The 21,729-nt window shown below is 39.9% G+C and overlaps 1 protein-coding gene across 5 annotated transcripts in view; it reads right to left on the bottom strand.

Annotated features, from left to right (window-relative positions):
- LOC108136797 (myosin-I heavy chain) overlaps nucleotides 1-21,729 on the bottom strand; it is a 1,412,760-nt gene that overhangs the window by 1,247,053 nt on the left and 143,978 nt on the right. For all 5 annotated transcript variants that reach the window (XM_041710095.1, XM_041710096.1, XM_041710097.1 and 2 more), the window contains exon 4: nucleotides 1,948-2,055. In XM_041710095.1, coding sequence (XP_041566029.1) covers nucleotides 1,948-2,055 — 108 coding nt within the window. The remainder of the gene's footprint in view (nucleotides 1-1,947; nucleotides 2,056-21,729) is intronic.

The following is a 21,729-nucleotide window of genomic DNA, read 5'->3' as shown; positions in this document are numbered from 1 at the left end:
AAAACAAACGAAACTGCAAGATTGACGGATGTAATCGTTCACACCACTCACAGATGCCCAACCGGGTATCGACATATCAAAGGACACAACCTGCAATCCCACCAGAAGATTCCCAGCACATGCTTAATTGCAGTACAGGTGAGAAGATAAGTATAAATAAATACCTGTTCAAGATTGTCCCCGCAATTTTACACGAACCACAGCGTAAGACTTTTCTCTGAATAATCAGCCGAATCAATGTTCGGGTACGGGGCTAGTTTCGAATATGTGATAGAATGTAAAAAGGCAGTAAAAAGGCCCTTTCTTCACGTTCTTGAACTCCGTTTATTTTACACGATGCTTTTCTCGTTTACGTCTTCTTACACACACTAATCATATCAAAACAAGCATTCCAGGCTTTCTTACAGTGTGACCGTACAAAGTAATATATCGGATAAAAAATATACCAAAACTGATAATATTACATGAAGTAATAACAATAGATTTAAATTGAACAATTCATTTAACAATTCATTGATTTAAGATTCGCGCTTCAACATACTCCCGGCCTTGATAGGATTCGGAATCTTTCAACTAAAATCCCGACATCCACAACTTGCACCGTGTCGTCGTTTTCGGCAACAGTCGCAACGACACATTCTAGTGACCAGGTTTGGGGAGCCTCGTTGTTCTCATTTATAAATACCAATTGGCCGACTTTAAGATTTTGCAGTGGATTGGTCATTTGGCACGTTGCTGAAGAGTTCCAAAATTGCTGCTTGAGAAAGATAACGCGCTGCCAGCGCGTAGTTGATATTTGTTTCCTCTTCCAAGTGTTCGTCAGGAGCTGAAATCAGTGATGTTCCAAAAAGGAACTGTTCTGGGGACACCGCTCCTCCTCATTCGGATCGGTTTTCGCTAGATTGATTGGTCGCGAATTGAGTATGTTTGTTTGCAGCTCTTCATACGTTAAGTTGGCTTCCGCCATGTTCTTCAGTAGTAAAGTTTTTGCAAGTGGCACCAGAAGCAGCCCAACATCGAGGAATGGCAGCTATGCCACGACGATAGTCGTCGTGGCATTGTCGATGACAACCTGCCACCTCAACAGTGGCTCCTGGGTCGAATCGTCGTGACTCACGCGACACAACCTGCGTCGTTACCAGGGAATTGAAGCCCCACAGTCTCAACGGGGCCGGTGTTGGCTCATTTGAATTTTTTTTTTTTTTTTGAATTGTTGTTTTAGTTATTTTGTTTTCTTTTGTTTGTTTTGCTATTTTATTTTATTAAGTTATTTTAATTTATGTTTACTGTAAGTTAGTTTAGGGCGAAGGCGGGAGCACAATAAAGCTCTGTCTCGCTCTCGTGAATTAAGTAATTTTAAAGAAATTATTTATAAGCACTCGTAAAATTTGATTTGATTCGATCGCACTCAGTTTCTCATTTCTTTGTCGTTTGCCCAAATAAAGTTCACGCCACAAACTTATTTTTCGTTGGTTTTGAGTTAGAAAAAGTATTCTAGTTTTTCGTGGCCCTTTAGTAATTTGGACTTTCTAATGTATCGAACTTTCTAGTATTTTCGGTGTTTCGTCTAAATATCGGACGATGAGCCCACCTCGAGTTCTGAACTTAGCTTCGACTTTCTTTTATACTTATGTTTGTAACCTAATATTTATTATACTCCATCGATATCTCTCTTAAATCTAACAAATTATAATCGGGTAATTGTGGCGTACATGCCTTCTGGGCAGGTTCGTCACACTAAAAATTATACCTGCTAAAATAATTTTAATCGTATATTAAGGCATGGCTCTTGTATCCAGTCTTTTTTGAGAAGTTTTTGAAAACAATTTGATTTAGTTTGAACCGAACAAACAGTGTGATCGTACAAAACTTACCGGAGCTTTATCTGTTTAGATCTTTCTGAGTGTATTTATATGTCAGTCCAATCAAAAATTAACTCAAACTTACCTGGTTTAGATGGTCGTCGACAATGCTGGTATAAGCTGCTTCAGCTAAAGCAAACACATGAGGCGATAAGTATCCCAATTTGCACTTATGATATTCGGAAATATATTGCTGAAATAAATAAGAAATAAAAATATTAGAAGCCATAAAAAACAAAATTTTTTTTTTAATTTTGTGTTTATTACTGCAAAAGTATTTTGGTTCGGCTTTTCAATGTAAGCTTAGCTTAACAATTTAAATTAGAAGTTTTTATAGCAAGAGGAACAAATCTGGCCCCCTGTAACATATTCGTTAGTTTTAATCTATTTAAGTCCTACATAATTTCGAAAACAAAAAAATTTTTTAAATGAACTACAGATCTATAATTGTGAGTTTTAATGATTAAAGCCTGTTTGCTTTTAAAGCCATTTGCTTTTAATTCTTTAAAAAAATAACATTTAAAAAAAACTGCTTTAGATCGTGAACAAGACAAAGCTAAATGTTCTTTATTTTTTAGTTGCGACGCCTATTTGGTAATGAATTGAATTTCACAACGAGCTAAATTTATACATGAGAAGACTACATAAGGGAAAATGTCTTCTTTGAATATGGCGATACCGATTTTATTATACACAACGTTCCACGAAGCACACAAGTTTCATTTAGTTCTTTAGTTCCGTTAGTTCCGTTAAAAGAAACATACATGGAGTAATTTTGTTGTTATACTAGTTCCAAGGGCGCCTGTGAAACCAATATACGTTGATAAGATTTAAATCTAAGCTTAAGAGTTGCCATTTTCTTCGCGCCTTGACCGACGTCTCCACATCTCAAGACCTTGCCAGATCGCGACGCTGTCGAACCGCCACGTTGACAGACCACTATCGATAGTCGTAGTGGGTACTCGATACTTGAAGGGTTGGCAACCTAAAAAAATTCGACGACGGGGAACGATCGCTAACGTTCGCTCTCTTGGCTCCCGGTCAGCGACAAGGAACAGACAAGTGCTACGTATTCTGGTAAAGTAATATCACGAGGCTCGATCACAACCGCGGGGTAAAGCCTTCGTGGCTAAAACATTTTAGAACTCGGTGCAGCAGCAGGGAAAACAAACCAGGTCAAGTGAAAATAAAGTGAATCCCTATATTTTCATCTCCTAAAACCCCTGTAATAAATAGTTTTTAATATTTTTAGTCTTTGTAGATCCGTCTGTTAAGAACGGGTTTTATTAATTGAATGTCACTTGACTTAAGAATAAAGTTGGCTTGGCTTACAATTCGTATAGCTGCACGAGCAGCGCCGCGGCCAACGCTTATGTTTCTAAATATATATGTTAATGTATACGTAAGTGTATATAGGCGACGCAACAGCGGCCGCGCATGAGAGAGAGAGAGTGTTATGCTCACATGGTAACCGAATGGTCGGCCGCGCATGCAGACATGCCGGCTCAGCATTTGGGTCGAATTGCTTTGCACTTGAAGTGCTGGGACTATTTGGACATAAGCAAATGCCACAATGTTGCAGTGATATAAGCGGTACAGTGTGTACCCGATATGTGAGCATACTACATCTCCCTCCTTTTGAAAAATAACGTAATCTATGGAGTTATTTTGTTAATTATTAGAAAAACTTTTTTTTTTTGATATTATTATTTTTTTTTTTTGGTAAGTAAATATTTCTTATTATTTATTAATATAATAAAGTAATTAATTTTTTTTTTTTTTTTTTGAAGAAAAAAATTTGATGTAATTTTATTTATTTTTGTTTTCTTTTGAATGGCCATCCTACAAAATCTATTCTATTAAAATTTTTAGTCTATCCTTATGAACTGTCTGGGGTTTGTTTTTTTCATTTAAAATTGTTATATTACTATTGGGTTCTATCTTCTTTACCATATATGGACCTGTATATTTAAAGTCTAGCTTATGGCCAGTTTAATTTTTTAATAAAACCTGGTCTCCTATTTTTAATTCAAAGCCTAAGCTATTGTCGTATCTATCTTTTTGTTTTTGCTTATTAGTTTTTAGCATTATTCTGTCTCTTTTATATGCCTGTTCTAGTCTAAATTTAGATTCCTTAGCATAATCTTCTATATATTGTATAATAGTTCTATTCTATTTATGCTATTGAAATGCTTTGGTAAGTTTGAAGTTTTCCCAAAAACTAGTTCGTATGGAAAATAATCATGTGCCATAGAGGGGGTTGTGTTAAAGCAGTATACGAAGTATTGTAGCCATACATCCCAATCTGTTTTATCAACTGAGATGTATGAGCGTATGAACTCGTTAAGTGTTCTGTGGCTTCACTCCACTGTTCCGACAGTCTGGTGATGGTGTGCAGTAGAATTTATGTTTTTGATATTTAAATTTTTACATAATTCTTCAATTTTTTAATTTTTTATGTTCCATGTCCGTAATGAACGTCTTCATTGGATCGTACTTCAGAATAAAATATTCAAATATAGCTTTTGCTATTGTTTTTGCACTTTTATTTGGAATTGGTATTGCTACAAGGTATTTTGTTAAATCGCAGATTAAAGTACCTACGTAATCATTCCCTTGGTCAGACTTAGGCAGTGGACCGATCGTGTCCACGATTACCCTGTCGAAAGCTATTTGTGGTGTTTCCGTAATGGTTAATGGGGTCTTCGTATGCGTGGTTATCTTCGCTTTTTGGCATTTTCGTATGTACTCTGTAATATATCGAGTCATACCTTTCCAAAAGTAATATCTTTTGACCTTCAAATATTCAACTGTGAAGTTGTACTCTTCTAATTCTCGCCTCATACGTGTATGGTCGAAAATGTAATATTGTGTAATATTTGTGCTTTGCAAAACCCCAAGATTCTAGACTAAATAATCGGATTGAGTGGCTGGTGCATTATCAATCAACAATCCAAAGGGCAATTAGAAAACTCGCTCAATAACCGCCAACTCCACTGATAGAAACCTCTAAAGCTCAAAACCGAGGTATGATCGTCAAAGAAGTTTAAGTTAAGAAGCGAGTTCAGCTTCCAAAAAAAAAAATTTGTACTAGTTGATAAATAAAATTCAATAAAGTTTTTTTTTATGTAAAACTTATAGTACGAATATTTAATTATATATATAAATTATAAAACCGTTAGGTATTTATTTTATATTTTTATTTATTTCCATACGCCCGTAAGGGCATATGTATTTTATTCAGAGTTAATTCCCTGGAGTACAATTTTTGACTAAACTAAAGAACCTATCCAACTGCAGCTTGAGGCCTTTGCCTGGATGCAGCGCTGTCGCCAAGGTGCCGGGTCAACGTTTTTTCCCTGCCCGTGGCGATCACTCGCTCCGCGAGTGCTCTGGTCTGACCCCGGGCACTTGCACCCGGAACGCGCGGTCAGCGGTTTCCTCGCTGCGCGTGCAGGCCACCAAATATGGTCTGCAACTCGGCAGTTTCTTCTCATGGGAACTGCCTGTGTTAACTTCTCCCCCTTCAAGTGGTCGACGTCCCGGGGACCCTCACGTTCCACATCTTTTTTAGTTCTTGGTTTGGTGTGACTTCTTGCCTTTAGATAGTGATAGCCCAGTCAAATGGTGGAACACAGAAAGAAGGTAGCAAGTAGGGCAAAGGAGTTGCTGAGGAAGGACCCCAGTGTAAGTTCTTCTCTGAGGGTCCCGATGTGGTGGAGACTGCTCAGACTCAGCTCGTGAAGAAATGGGAGACTCAGCCGGTTCTGGTGGGCCGTGATGTTGACTATGGCCATGGCCGACACAGCAGGTTTTCTCATTGAACTTCCCAATTGATGTACGAACCAAGTTCCGTTAAGGGCTACCTTGTCAGAATAGGTTACCAGGTAGGTTGCGGATATTTTTTTCTCTCGCCCTTGGTTGTCGGTTATGGTCACGTTGGCATCGTTCACGATCCACAATCCATAATGGTAACCGGATCCAGGTGACCTGGGAGCGTGGAGCAGTGCGCAATAGCCCCAGAAACTATTTGCTGATCGCAGGTGCCATTTTGCAGCTCCCTGCAGAAGGTGGCGCCGACCGTCGTTTTGCAATGACCGATGTTAAGGTTTCGCGCTGGGCATTCGGCGACAAGGTTCCCATCTTCAAAGTCCAGAATTTTTTTCTGGTGCTGAACTGGATAGACTGTTATCTTCTTACATATTAATTTAGGGCTAGGGAGTTTAATGAGAAAATGTAGAATTTCAGAATTTTGTAAAACACTAATACTAGATACCTCTAATAATTCTATCAAACTAACATCAATAAGCTGCCTGTCCTTAAATTCGCCAATATTGGAACTATCCAAAATTGCTGGACTTACGATGTTTAATTTTACCAGGGTTAAGTCCATTAAACTGTTTTCTAGATCCGTGATTACAATTCTATTTTTTTTTCTAGAATAATTTCCAAAAGGTGGGCTTCTATATCTGTTTCGAATTTATGGATTTGTTTTATTGAGTTTGTGAGTTCATTTAGACGATTCTGAAATTTGATATTTAATTCTGTTTGTCCTTCATCTGTTCTAATTAATTGTTATTGATTGAATTTTACTATTTTGCTCCCTATCGTTAAAGTCCGGTGTGCCGACAATAACTTTTGGTGCTGTCCCGTTTAAGTTAATACTCCTAGCGGCTCTATGGTGGATTTTTAGGTAGTCACCAACTTGCGAATATTTGTAAGGTCTGTCATTATGACTGGTGTCCTGTGATCGTCTGTAAATGTCTTCGTCATTGTTTCCGTCTGGTCGGCGTAGTCTTCATAGGTCGTCACGTTCGTTGAGTGCTGTAGGTATCCGTAGGACTCCCAGATGACAATTTCGTTGTCTTCTATCGGGATGTAGTCTGCGTTCGTGTAGTCATTAAGTTTTGCTGTCGCGTCCGTCTTGACAGCCGTAATAACAAAAATTAAGACGAATTTTCCTAACCTAGAAAAATATAAAAATAATAGAAAATGGGGTTCAGTAATCTCGCGAAGATGGTTAGCGTAGATTGTCCTTGTGGACCACCCTCCCCTCAATTTGGACCGTGGTCCCCAGGTCTGCTTCAATGATTTTTTCCGAACATAGTGGCGAGAGCTTGTTTCCTATGCGTTTGTTTGCCTTTAAGAAAACTTTTTCACCAGCTTGATAGCTTTACATTTTCTTGTGCTGCTCGGTGAGCCCTGTTCGGTTCTGCTATGACAATTTCCCTTTGCTCAGTTGTATCCGTTATGTCCTGCACGAAGCTTTTCGTATATTTGAATGACGTGCTGGGGAACAATTCGACTAGTCGATGTTGAATAAATGCCAAGATCGGTAGGGAGCAATATATTGCGTTTACCACCTCAGCATTAACTAAATCTTGTAAAGTGTTAAGTAGATTTTCTCGGTTAGAAATTTGTATTACGTGTCGCACCTTGCTCTTAAACAAGATGAATGTGTCAACAGAGGAGCTGTTTCCTTCCTCAATTACTATTTGGTTCCGGAAACAGTTTACTGGGTTGTCCGTCGTGTCTATGGTGTATGTCAGTGATTGTTCGCTGTGTATGGTTGCTACGTCTGATTCTATTTCGTCTTCTAAGACGTTTATGTTCTGGCGAGACAGTGCATCTGCCACAAGGTTTTCTTTGCCAGGTTTATAAACTAATTTCGCACCGTGATCGTCGATAATCCCCTTCCAGCGTTTTAGTTTCGCGTTAGGGTTTTTGTCCGGGATGGCAAAGGTAAGTGGCTGGTGGTCGGTAAAGATCTGCAAGCCTTTCACTCCGTACAAGTAATTCCGGAGGTTTTTCAGTGCCCAATCTATAGCGAGGAGTTCTCGCTCGTTGGTTGCATCATTTTTTTCGTTGTCCCGCCGCGCTCGTGATATTATAGTGATGGGGCGGCCATCTTGTGATAGTACTGCTCCCAATTCAGAGCATGACGCATCAGTCGTCAAGTCAAATGGCTTTTTAAAGTCCGGGTAGGATAGCAGAACGTCCTCTGATGCCAAGATCTCTCTCAGCCTGTCAAACGTTTCTCTCTGTTCCTTATGTCGACTTTTCTTGACTGATATTTGCTAATTTTACCATTTTCTCCCTTTAGGATATTCGTTAAGGGTCTTGCGATAGTCGCGAAGTTTTTTATGAAGCACATATAATAGCTTGCTAGTCCCAGGAAAGATCTGAGTTCGTATAACGTTCTAGGCGGGGAGAATTGTTTTATTGCTTTGCTCAGGTGAAGTTCGTAGCCCTGTTTGAGACACTATGAATCCCAAGTATTCGACGCTTTTTTTAGAGAACTTTGACTTTTCTTGGGACACTCTCATGCCCGCCTCTAAGAGTTTCGTTAAGGCCCAATCCACGTCCCTAACATGGTCCTCTTTTGTTTTGGAAAATATTATAACGTCATCGTCATACACATAGCATATCTTTGAAATTCCTTCCCGAAGGACATCGTCGATGGCCCTCTGGAAAATGCTCGGGGCATTCTTAAGTCCAATTGGCAGTCTACAGAATTCGTATTTGCCGTTGTTGATTGAAAAGGCTGTCTTTTCCCTGTCCTTTTCTGCCAGCACTATCTGATGAAAGCCTGACTTGAGGTTGAGTGTCGTAAAAAATTTCGAAACCCCATTTTGGTCAATTCCTTTTTTGTCCACAACCTAGGTAGGGTTATTATATGGGGACTTGGATGGCCTTGTTTGTGTTGAAAGGCAGCGCTTCGTCCGGATCGGCGAAGGCTTTATGATTTTTTACAATCATTTTATCGAAGGTGGCTTTAATTGCCAGAGGAACGTCCTCGTCATCGATTTTTATGAAGTTAACGTTTTCCGCTTTAGCAAACTGGATCTTTACAGTTCCATTGCTAATGAGCAGAACATTTTTGGTAAAATCGAGCTTCGCATTCACTTGTTCAAGTAAGTCGAGTCCGATAATGCCGTTAAAATCTTTAAGGTCGTTAAGAATGAAAAAGGGTGTTCTTACGTTGAACACTGAAACTAGACATTTTTTATCTATTTTAATAAAGCCATGGATTGACTATACTGTGAAGGGTTTATCCGCTGCCACGATGCCTTCCAGCCCCGGGAGTGGAGTAATGTAATTTTTAGAGGTGCCTGTGTCGAGTAATAGTTTTATTTCTCTTCCTGCTGCCGTACGCGTAATGTAAGGAAGCAGGGATATTATTCTTAAAAATTGCAGGAGTCTTCTGCATCTAGCCCGTCCTCTATCTCCGTGACGCTTGCTTGCGCAACGAAGTCATACTCCTCATCGTCGGTTTTTTCTTCCGGCATGAAGTTTTTTTTTTGGTGAGATCGTGGGGGTCGCTTTGCCACGCCGTGGGCTGCTTGATCCTGGAGGAGGTGTCGACCTCCGTTGGTTCTGGCGCTGGTTGGCTTGGACCTGCGCTATTATATGGTTTTTGTTTAAAATAACCGCTCCGATTAGTTGCTCCCTTTTGAGTCCTGACAAAGTGAGGGTTCTTTTTTATCGCCCCCTGGCTTTGGTTCTGTTCATAGTTTTTCCACCCCGCTTGTCGCTGGTTGCTCGGCCAAAATATCTTTTCCTCGTTATAGCGGGCGAAGGTGGCTGCGAAAGCGCTTCTGTCATTACTTGCCTCAGCTTCTTGAGCTAATGCCAAGGCTGATGGGAAGCCTCTTGGTTGCGCCGGAAAAACGGTTATTTTCAATGACTTTTTTAAGCCAGATATGAACGCATGTAAAGCGTGCTGTTCATTTAGGACTGCCGCCGCGGTTGCGTCGTGAGTCATGATTGTTTTGTTGGTTAGAAGCGTTAGCTTCCGTTCGATCTCGTCATAGTATTTAAGAAGGGGCAGTTCTCCTTGTTTTGTCCGCATACGTAAAATCCAACCTTGACAGTATGGCATTAGAGTTAAACACTGTGTTAAATGAGGCTAATACAGCCGCTGCCGCGCCCCGAACCATATTTTTAAGTATTCCTACAGCCTGGTAATGTCGGTTGCTGCCTTTGTATGGCTCAAATACCCTATATGCTGCAGTAGGAGCCTGCCTCCAGGAAACATAGTTTTCCTGCTTCCCGTCGAATTCCGGGACAGATTTTACCATGTCTAGGGGTTCGTTACATTCTTTTCCCGGTTCTATTTCTATTTTCAGGAAAGCAGTAATTTTCGGAGTTTTATCCTTTAATGAGCATAACTCCCCCATAATTTTAGCTAATTTTTCATCGAATAACTCCTGTTGCCTTTGGAGCGCGCAAGCTATGGTAGCTTCCACGCTCGCAATTTGTTCAGCCTGCATTTCTTCTGTGTTCTGGGTTCGTGCGCGTTTAAAGTCAAGAACACTTTCTCGGATGTGTGGTACCCTGCTGGTCGATGGGTGACCATCTCTTTCAGATTGATTCTGTTCTGATTTCTGCCTTTCTACTCTTGTCTTCAAAAGTTTTTTGTGTTCTTCTAGAACTTCTTTGTCTGATGAGACGTTGTCGCTATTTCTATACATGAGTCAGAATAAAAAAAATATCGTGGGTGCCACAAAATTCAATCAAGGGTTTGTTAAAAAATATTTTTGCATCTATTATTTTTTGCAACAAAATTTAAATATCAAAAGGAACGTTTTATTAAAAACAAGAAAGAAAGCAAACTTCGGCAAGCCGAAGTTCATATACCCTTGCAGCTATTGCATGAATTAAATATTTTTTAAAACATTTAAATTATGATTTACTTGAGTATATGCTGAAAAATATTGAAACTATGATGATTTGCAGCTCAATTATTAGATAGTTATTTTATATATTTTTATTATTTCTATGGGAGCTATATGATATAGACGTCCGATTTTGATAAAATTTAAACCATAATTCTGAAATAATTAAACATTGCTATATGTCGAAGAACTAAACAAAAAATTAAAAAACAGAAAAGTTATAATTTTTTTTCATTTATTTTTCCGATTGTTCCTATGGGAGCTATATGCTATAGTCGTCCGTTTTTGATGAAATTTAAAACGTAATTCTGAAATATTTAACCATTACTATATCTCGAAGAACTAAACAAAAATTAAAAAAACAGCAAAGTTATAATTTTTTTTTCATTTATTTTTCCGATTGTTCCTATGGGAGCTATATGCTATAGTCGTCCGATTTTGATGAAATTTAAATCGGAAATATTTTACCATTACTATATGTCGAAGAACTAAACAAAAAATTAAAAAACAGCAAAGTTATAATTTTTTTCATTTATTTTTCCGATTGTTCCTATGGGAGCTATATGCTATAGTCGTCCGATCTGGCTCGTTCCGACTACCTGCAATAGAAAGACAAGTTTTGGGAAAGTTTCATGCAGATAGCTTTAAAACTGAGAGACTAGTTTGCATATAAACGGACGGACAGACGGACATGGCTAGATCGACTCTACTAGTGATGCTGATCAAGAATATATATACTTTATAGGGTCGTAAACGTCTCCTTCACTGCGTTGCAAACTTCTGACTGAAATTATAATACCCTCTGCAAGGGTATAAAAATGTTTTGTATTTTTTGTGACGGAAATTAGGTATAAAAAATAATATAAATAAAAAATTTTATTACTAAAAATTCTCCAAAAAATATAATTGGTTTATTTTATTATAGGAAAATTTAAAATTTATTCTTTTTTAAGTGTCAATGAAATTTATTTTTGAAATATTTTCATTAGTGAACACTTAGGACAAAAAGCCTACTCACATGTTCTTATATTTATTTCGCCTTCGAGTTCTATGTTTTGCCAACGGCTTTTGCCGCCACTGGTACTGCCGCAACCGTTGTCGCTGCCGCTGCTGTTGTCGCTGCCGCTGCTGTTGTCGCTGCCGCCGCTGTCGCTGCTGTTGTCGCTGCTGCTGCCGTTATAGCAGTCTTCCCGTTCCAGACTTCGGGTTTTTTCCACTTGTTAAGAGGAATGTTTAGATTTTGGATTGCAGATTTTGGGTTGCAGATTTTAGATTTCTTCCACTTGTTTAGATTTTGGGTTGCAGACTTTGGGTTTCTTCCACTCGTTAAGAGGAATTTTTTTTCAGTTTTCCTTCACTTTGTTAAAAGTTTTGGAAAATATGGTTTGATTTTCGTATTTATTTTTCTAGTGCCAGTTCTTGACCGCACTTTTTATTATATTTTCACTTCCACTTATTGCACTGGATCGCATGAGTCGTTGATTTTAATTTTACTTTTTACTTTCACTTGCAATTTCTTGCACTTGGATCGCGTGAGTGTCGTTGAGTTGGGCGACAATTATAAAACTGTTATGTATTTATTTTATATTTTTATTTATTTCCATACGCCCGTAAGGGCATAGTTATTTTATACAGAGTTAATTCTCTGGAGTACAATTTTTGACTAAACAAGAACCTACCCAACTGCAGCTTGAGGCCTTTGCCTGGCTGCAGCGCTGTCGCCAAGGTGCCGGGTCAGCGTTTTGTCCCTGCCCGTGGCGATCACTCGCTCCGCGAGTGCTCTGTTCTGACTCCGGGCACTTGCACCCGGAACGCGCGGTCAGCGGTTTCTTCGCTGCGCGTGAAGGCCACCGGATATGGTCTGCAACTCGGCAGTTTCTTCTGTTGGGAACTGCCTGTGTTAACTTATATTTGCGAATTGTAATTAATTTATGTACGATTCTTTCTAGCTCTCTTTAGTGATCATAAAAATCCTGCTTGCATTTTATTTGCCCTGGGGTTTGTCGTCCTTTTTCATTAATATGCTTCATAAGTTTTTCGCGCTTTAGCGCTTTTCATGTTTTTCTTGTATTTCTCATATATGTTGTTGTTTAATACATGTGTGTGTGGATGTGTGTTTATATATATTTTCTTTTTTTTTTTTTGCTGTTCTTACTTAGGTTGCCATATTTTTTTTAATTTTTTTTTTATTTTTGTTGTTTTGTTTTCATTTTATCAACATATTTCCTCTGCTGTTGGTTTTTTGTATTTTCTTTCTTTTTTTTCAAAGTAGGAAAAACTTGACTCTCATATTCTTGCGGTTTTCTTTTTCCCTTCTCTTCTGTTCTGCAAAGTTTGCATAACATTTTTTCGTTTTTATTTAACTTTGTTGCAATTTTTGTTTGTTTTGTTTTCTTTGTGTTTTTTTTTTGAAAGTGTATGGTTGTCGCGTTTTCTTTTTCTAAACAAAGCATTCTTAAAGTTTAAAGAAATTTTAAATAGATACACGTAAATATTCCTGTCTTGCATATATTCCTACCTAGCTTTTAAGGCCTGAGAAGCACTCAGCAAAATAACGTCATCAAACAAATATGTAGGAATATAGTTATCAAAACTGATTGATTAAATAATTGTAATGAAATGTCTGCTGGCATAATCGCATAAATTCCCTTTCGATAAAATTGAAAATTGAAAAAAAAAAATGTTGTTTTAGATTTCATATAACTGATTTACAATATTTTGCTCTATATAAACCAATATCAGTTATATGTTGTTAGTGGTTAGTATTTTTCGAGCAGCAACTTAGGCATTGGCATAAATGCAGCCCTTGTTGCGTTACTTTGCTCGTCTGCAAAGCTCTTTTGGTTTAATTTGTTGTGTTCTTCTCGTGCCCGGTACTCAGATATTTTCGGGGGGCGTGGTTTTTGTTGTTTTTGGTTTTGTTTTATTGTTTCTCGGTGCTGGTCATCTCACAGGCTGAATAATGTTGATTTATAATTTTGATTTGTAACTTTTTTTGTTTCAGTGGTGCTCATAGACTTATGCCACTGCCACTACCATAAACTGTAAACTGCCATGAAATAATTTGTTTTCTTCATAACTTTTCTTTTTTTTCATACTTATTAGGTACATGTTTGTTTTCTAATAACTTTTTTTTTTTAGATATTTATTTCGTACATGTTTGTTCACTTCACTCGCGCACATGTCACGGTCGCCATGTAATAAATAGTTTTTAATATTTTAAGTCTTTGTAGATCCGTCTGTTAAGAACGGGCTTTATTAATTGAATGTCACTAGACTTAAGAATAAAGTTGGCTTGACTTAAAATTCGTATAGCTGCACGAGCAGCGCCGCGGCCAACGCGTATGTATCTAAATATATATGTTAATGTATACGTAAGTGTATATAGGCGGCGCAAGCAGCGGCCGCGCATGAGAGAGAGAGTGTTATGCTCACATGGTAGCCGAATGGTCGGCCGCGCATGCAGACAGGCCGGCTCAGCATTTAGGATGTGCATAACATTGTTGTGTGGGTCGCACTTTAAGTGCTGGGAATATTTGGACATAAGCAAATGCCACAATGTTGCAGTGATATAAGCGGTATAGTGTTTACCGGATATGTAAGCATACTGCACCCCAGTGTATTTCTTAATTCCGTAGTTATCTAGAAAATAACCCAGAGAACGTTGGCGTGCCCCTGTTGGACTCATCCCCGATCTCCGTAGTTACTGATCTCCGGGCGAAGGTGGCTGCGAAAGCGCTTCTGTCATTACTTGCCTCAGCTTCTTGAGCTAATGCCAAGGCTGATGGGAAGCCTCTTGGTTGCGCCGGAAAAACGGTTATTTTCAATGACTTTTTTAAGCCAGATATGAACGCATGTAAAGCGTGCTGTTCATTTAGGACTGCCGCCGCGGTTGCGTCGTGAGTCATGATTGTTTTGTTGGTTAGAAGCGTTAGCTTCCGTTCGATCTCGTCATAGTATTTAAGAAGGGGCAGTTCTCCTTGTTTTGTCCGCATACGTAAAATCCAACCTTGACAGTATGGCATTAGAGTTAAACACTGTGTTAAATGAGGCTAATACAGCCGCTGCCGCGCCCCGAACCATATTTTTAAGTATTCCTACAGCCTGGTAATGTCGGTTGCTGCCTTTGTATGGCTCAAATACCCTATATGCTGCAGTAGGAGCCTGCCTCCAGGAAACATAGTTTTCCTGCTTCCCGTCGAATTCCGGGACAGATTTTACCATGTCTAGGGGTTCGTTACATTCTTTTCCCGGTTCTATTTCTATTTTCAGGAAAGCAGTAATTTTCGGAGTTTTATCCTTTAATGAGCATAACTCCCCCATAATTTTAGCTAATTTTTCATCGAATAACTCCTGTTGCCTTTGGAGCGCGCAAGCTATGGTAGCTTCCACGCTCGCAATTTGTTCAGCCTGCATTTCTTCTGTGTTCTGGGTTCGTGCGCGTTTAAAGTCAAGAACACTTTCTCGGATGTGTGGTACCCTGCTGGTCGATGGGTGACCATCTCTTTCAGATTGATTCTGTTCTGATTTCTGCCTTTCTACTCTTGTCTTCAAAAGTTTTTTGTGTTCTTCTAGAACTTCTTTGTCTGATGAGACGTTGTCGCTATTTCTATACATGAGTCAGAATAAAAAAAATATCGTGGGTGCCACAAAATTCAATCAAGGGTTTGTTAAAAAATATTTTTGCATCTATTATTTTTTGCAACAAAATTTAAATATCAAAAGGAACGTTTTATTAAAAACAAGAAAGAAAGCAAACTTCGGCAAGCCGAAGTTCATATACCCTTGCAGCTATTGCATGAATTAAATATTTTTGAAAACATTTAAATTATGATTTACTTGAGTATATGCTGAAAAATATTGAAACTATGATGATTTGCAGCTCAATTATTAGATAGTTATTTTATATATTTTTATTATTTCTATGGGAGCTATATGATATAGACGTCCGATTTTGATAAAATTTAAACCATAATTCTGAAATAATTAAACATTGCTATATGTCGAAGAACTAAACAAAAAATTTTTGTTTGTTTTGTTTTCTTTGTGTTTTTTTTTTGAAAGTGTATGGTTGTCGCGTTTTCTTTTTCTAAACAAAGCATTCTTAAAGTTTAAAGAAATTTTAAATAGATACACGTAAATATTCCTGTCTTGCATATATTCCTACCTAGCTTTTAAGGCCTGAGAAGCACTCAGCAAAATAACGTCATCAAACAAATATGTAGGAATATAGTTATCAAAACTGATTGATTAAATAATTGTAATGAAATGTCTGCTGGCATAATCGCATAAATTCCCTTTCGATAAAATTGAAAATTGAAAAAAAAAAATGTTGTTTTAGATTTCATATAACTGATTTACAATATTTTGCTCTATATAAACCAATATCAGTTATATGTTGTTAGTGGTTAGTATTTTTCGAGCAGCAACTTAGGCATTGGCATAAATGCAGCCCTTGTTGCGTTACTTTGCTCGTCTGCAAAGCTCTTTTGGTTTAATTTGTTGTGTTCTTCTCGTGCCCGGTACTCAGATATTTTCGGGGGGCGTGGTTTTTGTTGTTTTTGGTTTTGTTTTATTGTTTCTCGGTGCTGGTCATCTCACAGGCTGAATAATGTTGATTTATAATTTTGATTTGTAACTTTTTTTTGTTTCAGTGGTGCTCATAGACTTATGCCACTGCCACTACCATAAACTGTAAACTGCCATGAAATAATTTGTTTTCTTCATAACTTTTCTTTTTTTTCATACTTATTAGGTACATGTTTGTTTTCTAATAACTTTTTTTTTTTAGATATTTATTTCGTACATGTTTGTTCACTTCACTCGCGCACATGTCACGGTCGCCATGTAATAAATAGTTTTTAATATTTTAAGTCTTTGTAGATCCGTCTGTTAAGAACGGGCTTTATTAATTGAATGTCACTAGACTTAAGAATAAAGTTGGCTTGACTTAAAATTCGTATAGCTGCACGAGCAGCGCCGCGGCCAACGCGTATGTATCTAAATATATATGTTAATGTATACGTAAGTGTATATAGGCGGCGCAAGCAGCGGCCGCGCATGAGAGAGAGAGTGTTATGCTCACATGGTAGCCGAATGGTCGGCCGCGCATGCAGACAGGCCGGCTCAGCATTTAGGATGTGCATAACATTGTTGTGTGGGTCGCACTTTAAGTGCTGGGAATATTTGGACATAAGCAAATGCCACAATGTTGCAGTGATATAAGCGGTATAGTGTTTACCGGATATGTAAGCATACTGCACCCCAGTGTATTTCTTAATTCCGTAGTTATCTAGAAAATAACCCAGAGAACGTTGGCGTGCCCCTGTTGGACTCATCCCCGATCTCCGTAGTTACTGATCTCCGATTCTTACCAGTAGTTAGTATCTCTCAGTTGTGGCTACGACCATTCCTGGTTAATCTAGAGAACGTTGGCGTGCCCTTGTTGGACATATCCCCGATCCTTGCCCGTAGTTATTGATCCACTGCAGACGGGGCTACGGGAATACCTGGTCCACCCAGAGAAGCTGGCGTTCCCCTGCGGGATCGTATTCCAACTCTTCGCCCCCATCGCAAGCATAGTTTTCGAGAAGCCCCGTTTCGCGCCGACACGTGGAAGCACCCCCGCTCGCTCCGCGGGCTAACGGCACGGTGTGTCCAAAACCGGAGTACAATTGATCCAAAGTCCGCGCTCGCGTATTCCCTTTGCAAACAAGTCCCCCTTTACAAATTTCTTGTAAGGATCTCTGCCTCGACTGAGGCTCATCCCGGACAGAGAAGCATCGGTACAGTAATAAGACAGTGGCTGCAAGCGTTCAGGAACAGCACGGTCCGCCCTGGAACACAATCTTCTCAAAGTAACCCGTGGATTCCTTAACCGGTACAACATCATCATCAGCGAGATGTTGGGTGTTGACGGGGCCCATTTTGGACGCTGTCGCTGAGTAGTCTGGTACTCCCAAAGCGTTCAGAAAGTCTTGGTACATAGCTTAAATGCTTTGCCATCATCCCGATCGGCCCACGAGGATGTGACTTAAATATGGATCCGGTAGGTTGGTAAAAGGCCGGCAATCAAGAAGTGCGCTGAAGATAAGAAGTTAGCTTCTGTATCCGGTGGGTAGCATAAAGGGCGTGAGTTTATCACTGCACTGATTTGTGTGATCAAGGTGTGCATCAAACATAGAAATCCCAATGATTCTACAATGATTCAGTTTTACACATCTAACTGTGGACTCCCACTTCCCTCCAATATAAAGGGATCTCCGAGGAATAAAAACCCAATGGATTCCATCATCCGCAAGGGTCCTGGAGACAATACCAATTCTTGCATTTTATCTAGGGCTCGCTTACCTTCGATGAAATTGGTTAAGTTGTCGCTGTATATTTATCTGCGCTTGCCGTGTAATGAAACAAAGTGCCGCAAGACTTCCACGAAAGTCGAGAGTTCCAAATTTATGGCAAATGTGAGACTTGCGTTCTTTGGTCCTGCATAATCACAGCCAGTGTTAGCAAATGGATGTATGGTGAGGCAATACGTGATTTCGCTGTCAAAAGCAAGCCAAACAATCATGTTTAATTTTCCGAAATATCCAGAATATTTGATGAACAGTAACAAAGAGTGAGGAAAGCCAGGGTGCATGTTTACTTTATGAGTTTTCGGTACCAAAATTAGCCAACCCTCAGCAAATTGTTTTCGTCATCATTGGCGCTAGTTTGATCTGTTGCGAGCGGTTCCTTAGTGGTTTCTTTGCGAGCATCGATTGGTAGTCATCTTCTTAAGCGAGATGTCAATGTCTAATGTTGTAGCTCTAAATATCCACAATGGGAGTGGGTAATTTGCTTCACATGACTCCTTTCCCCGCACGCTCAAGTTGCATTCTCCCATTTACTCAGCACCAGTTCCTTGCGGGAATCTAGAAACTTGAAGAAATCCTCAAGAGTAAATGAATCCGTGTCCCTACTGCGCTCAATCCACCTGCGCCGAGAGTCAGCGTCATGTTTATCCAGTGCCAACTAGATATATTGCTCCAAAGATGAATTTACAACGTGCCAAAAACGATTTTACCTTTCCTTCCATAATTATCAGTTGTCGCAATTAGTTGGCAGCCTTATATACAAATGATGAATCTACGGTGTGTCCGACAAATTCTGCTTGCTGTGAATTAAGCTCTCAAAAATGTCTCTGTGTAGTGTCCAGAGAACCTCTTGATTTGATACCAGATACCAAATGTGTATTCAACGTAATTACGTCAGCACTGGCAGCTGCCTGGTTGTTGCTTCTTGATTTGTTGATAGCCGCTTGAATAGTTGTTGGTTTTGCTGCAGCAAGTTTACGATGGCGTCGCTGTTTGGATGAGGCACGTTGCTTTAATTTGCACTTAGAAATATTGTCGATATCCTTCAACATTCTCTTGAAGACCTATGCATTCGCCATACTGATTGAATTCCTTTCAAACTGTTGGAGCATTTTAATATACTCCGACTGCGCTTTGAGCCTGGCACGGCTTTTCACTAGTGCATTAAATGGTTTTAGTACAAACAATGTAACGTACACACCTAGGTGTACGATACAATATTTAGTAGTATATAAAGTTCTAGGTGTAAGCGACGCTTAATGAATAATAAATATTAAGTTGAAACTGAATATTAAGCAGTAGTTAAGTTAAGTTCCAAACCCGAGTGGCAACACCAGCCGATATTTAGTGAGTAAAGAAAATACTAGAAATTAAGAAATATACTAGAAATCCCGAAAGCGGGAAAAAGGGAGCGTGGGGAAGGTGGTCACACACCGATCGAGCGAACGGTCTCTTGTGTCGGAAGGGTAAGACGGGGCGGACGTGTCTCCCGCAGTAATTTTCCGTGTAATTCGAGTAACGCCTCGACCGCGCGACGACACGTGACAAATGAAAAAGGGTTTCTCGTGCCGGAACAGTAAAACGGAGCGGACGTGTCTCCCGTAACGTGTTTGCCGGATAATCCGAGTGACGCCTCGACCGCGCGAAGGCACGCGGTCAGTGAAGAAGTGGGCAAGTGAGTGTTTTGAGGTTAGTGTATACAAAATTCCTATCCGTTAAGCAAAGACGGTATAGCGGACTCGTAGGAAGATAGTAGAAAAATAATAAAGTGAAGTAAATGATTGAATTCCATGATCGTGATTCTTTTTATTCATAGTATCCTAACCTCCCTCCTCGTAGTGCATGTGGCCTGTACGTGGACATCCGTCCCGTCTGGTCTAGTATCCTAACCTCCCTCCTCGTAGTGCATGTGGCCTGTACGTGGACATCCGTCCCGTCTGGTCTATTATCCTAACCTCCCTCCCCGTAGTATTTGAGACCTATACGCGGACACCCGGCCCGTCTGGTCTAGTATCTTGGTTCCCCACATCGTAGCGTTTGAGACCCGACGTGGACACCCGGCCCGTTCGGTCTAGTACCCTAGCTTCCCTCCTCGTAGCGCATGCGACCGGCACGTGGACACCCGGCCCGTCTGGTCTAGTACCCTAGCTTTCCTCCTCGTAGCGCATGCGACCGGCACGTGGACACCCGGCCCGTCTGGTCTAGTACCCTAGTTTTCCTCCTCGTAGCGCATGCGACCGGCACGTGGACACCCGGCCCGTCTGGTCTAGTACCCTAGCTTTCCTCCTCGTAGCGCATGCGACCGGCACGTGGACACCCGGCCCGTCTGGTCTAGTTTCCTAGTTTTCCTCCTCGTAGCGCATGCGGCCGGCACGCGGACACCCGGCCCGTCTGGTATAGTACCCTAGCTTTCCTCCTCGTAGCGCATGCGACCGACTTGCGGACACCCGGCCCGTCTGGTCTAGTACAATAGCTTTTCTCTTCATTGTGCATGTGACCTGCGCGCGGACATCATTCCCGACTGGTCAATCGTACCGCCATCCTTTCTCCTCCAATCCCCCCTCGTGCCTGACAAATCCTATCCGGCTTGGCCTCGCCCGAAGGTCCAGCCCGGTGGGTTTTTGGCATCCGATGCGTCGAGAACGACTTGCGCGCGACGCAACCCCCCGGTCCTACTCTCGCGAAATAGTATCCTGGCTTGGCCTCGTCCGAAGGTCCAGCCCGTGGAATTTTTAACCCAGGAGCAAGGTACGGCGCGACCAACTCCGACACCAACTCTCTCTCTCCCGGCGTCTATGAGAACCTTCGGTGTGACTCCCCAAACGACTCATTCACTCGTTGAATGATACTCTCTAGTCCGGTGTTTCGGTGATTTACAAATTTCTTGTAAAGGACTCCTGGATCTGACTGAGATCTGTACCCCGGCCAGAGAGCATCCTTACAACAATTACATAGAGTTCCAAAGGACTACACCAACTGTCCACTAATCCGGAACGATAGACCAAATAAATGATCAGGTAAAGACAAAGCTATGTTGAGTGGTCTGTATGTTTTTTATTCTTGGCAGTTGCGAAGCCACATCGAGATTTAGCCTGCTCATTGAATACCACAAATTACAATTAATTACTTTTACTATTTTATTTTATTGCATAGACCAATTATCTAATTTTTTTTAATACTTAAACAGAAAAATTTGCAAACATCAACATCGTCCACGCACAAATGCAAATAAATGCGAAAAATTGGTCGAGTTCGTTTAATAAAGAGCTTCTAAGCTGCAAGTGTACTAGTTTATAGTAAACAGTTCATTAGAATCGTTTTTCCCAAAGTGGGAGCTAGCATTGCGCTCTTATGACAACCAAAGTGTTTTTTTTTTTTGTCTTCTATGAATATTGTCATACTTACCATGCTGTCTATTACTCAACTAGCTTACCCTCTAACTTTTTCTATTTGACTCGAACATTCGAATACACAATATAAAAGCGATTAAACAATTTATTAAAAAATAGTAAATTTAATGGGCGTTAGCAAGCTTCGGCAAGCCAAAGTTTATAAAGTCTTTTAGATTTTGAAAGACTTAACATTCCTTATAACTACTGTATTTTGATTTTAGTATATTTTTCATGTTTTATGATATCGGTGTAAAATTTATAATTATATACAACTTGTAATTTTGAAATATTGACTATTACTCGAAGTATATTCAAATATATTGATAATTGATCGTTAATATTTAATTTAAAATAAGAAACGGACAGACGTACGGATAAGGCTATGTTGACTCTCCAGAGACACTGAGTTGTATTGTGAGGAGTTGAACAACGTCCCACAAAT

This window comes from Drosophila elegans, unplaced genomic scaffold (assembly GCF_018152505.1).
Source record: "Drosophila elegans isolate 14027-0461.03 unplaced genomic scaffold, ASM1815250v1 contig_767, whole genome shotgun sequence".
Lineage (NCBI taxonomy): Eukaryota > Metazoa > Arthropoda > Insecta > Diptera > Drosophilidae > Drosophila > Drosophila elegans.
This window is presented reverse-complemented; position numbering and strand designations above follow the sequence as displayed.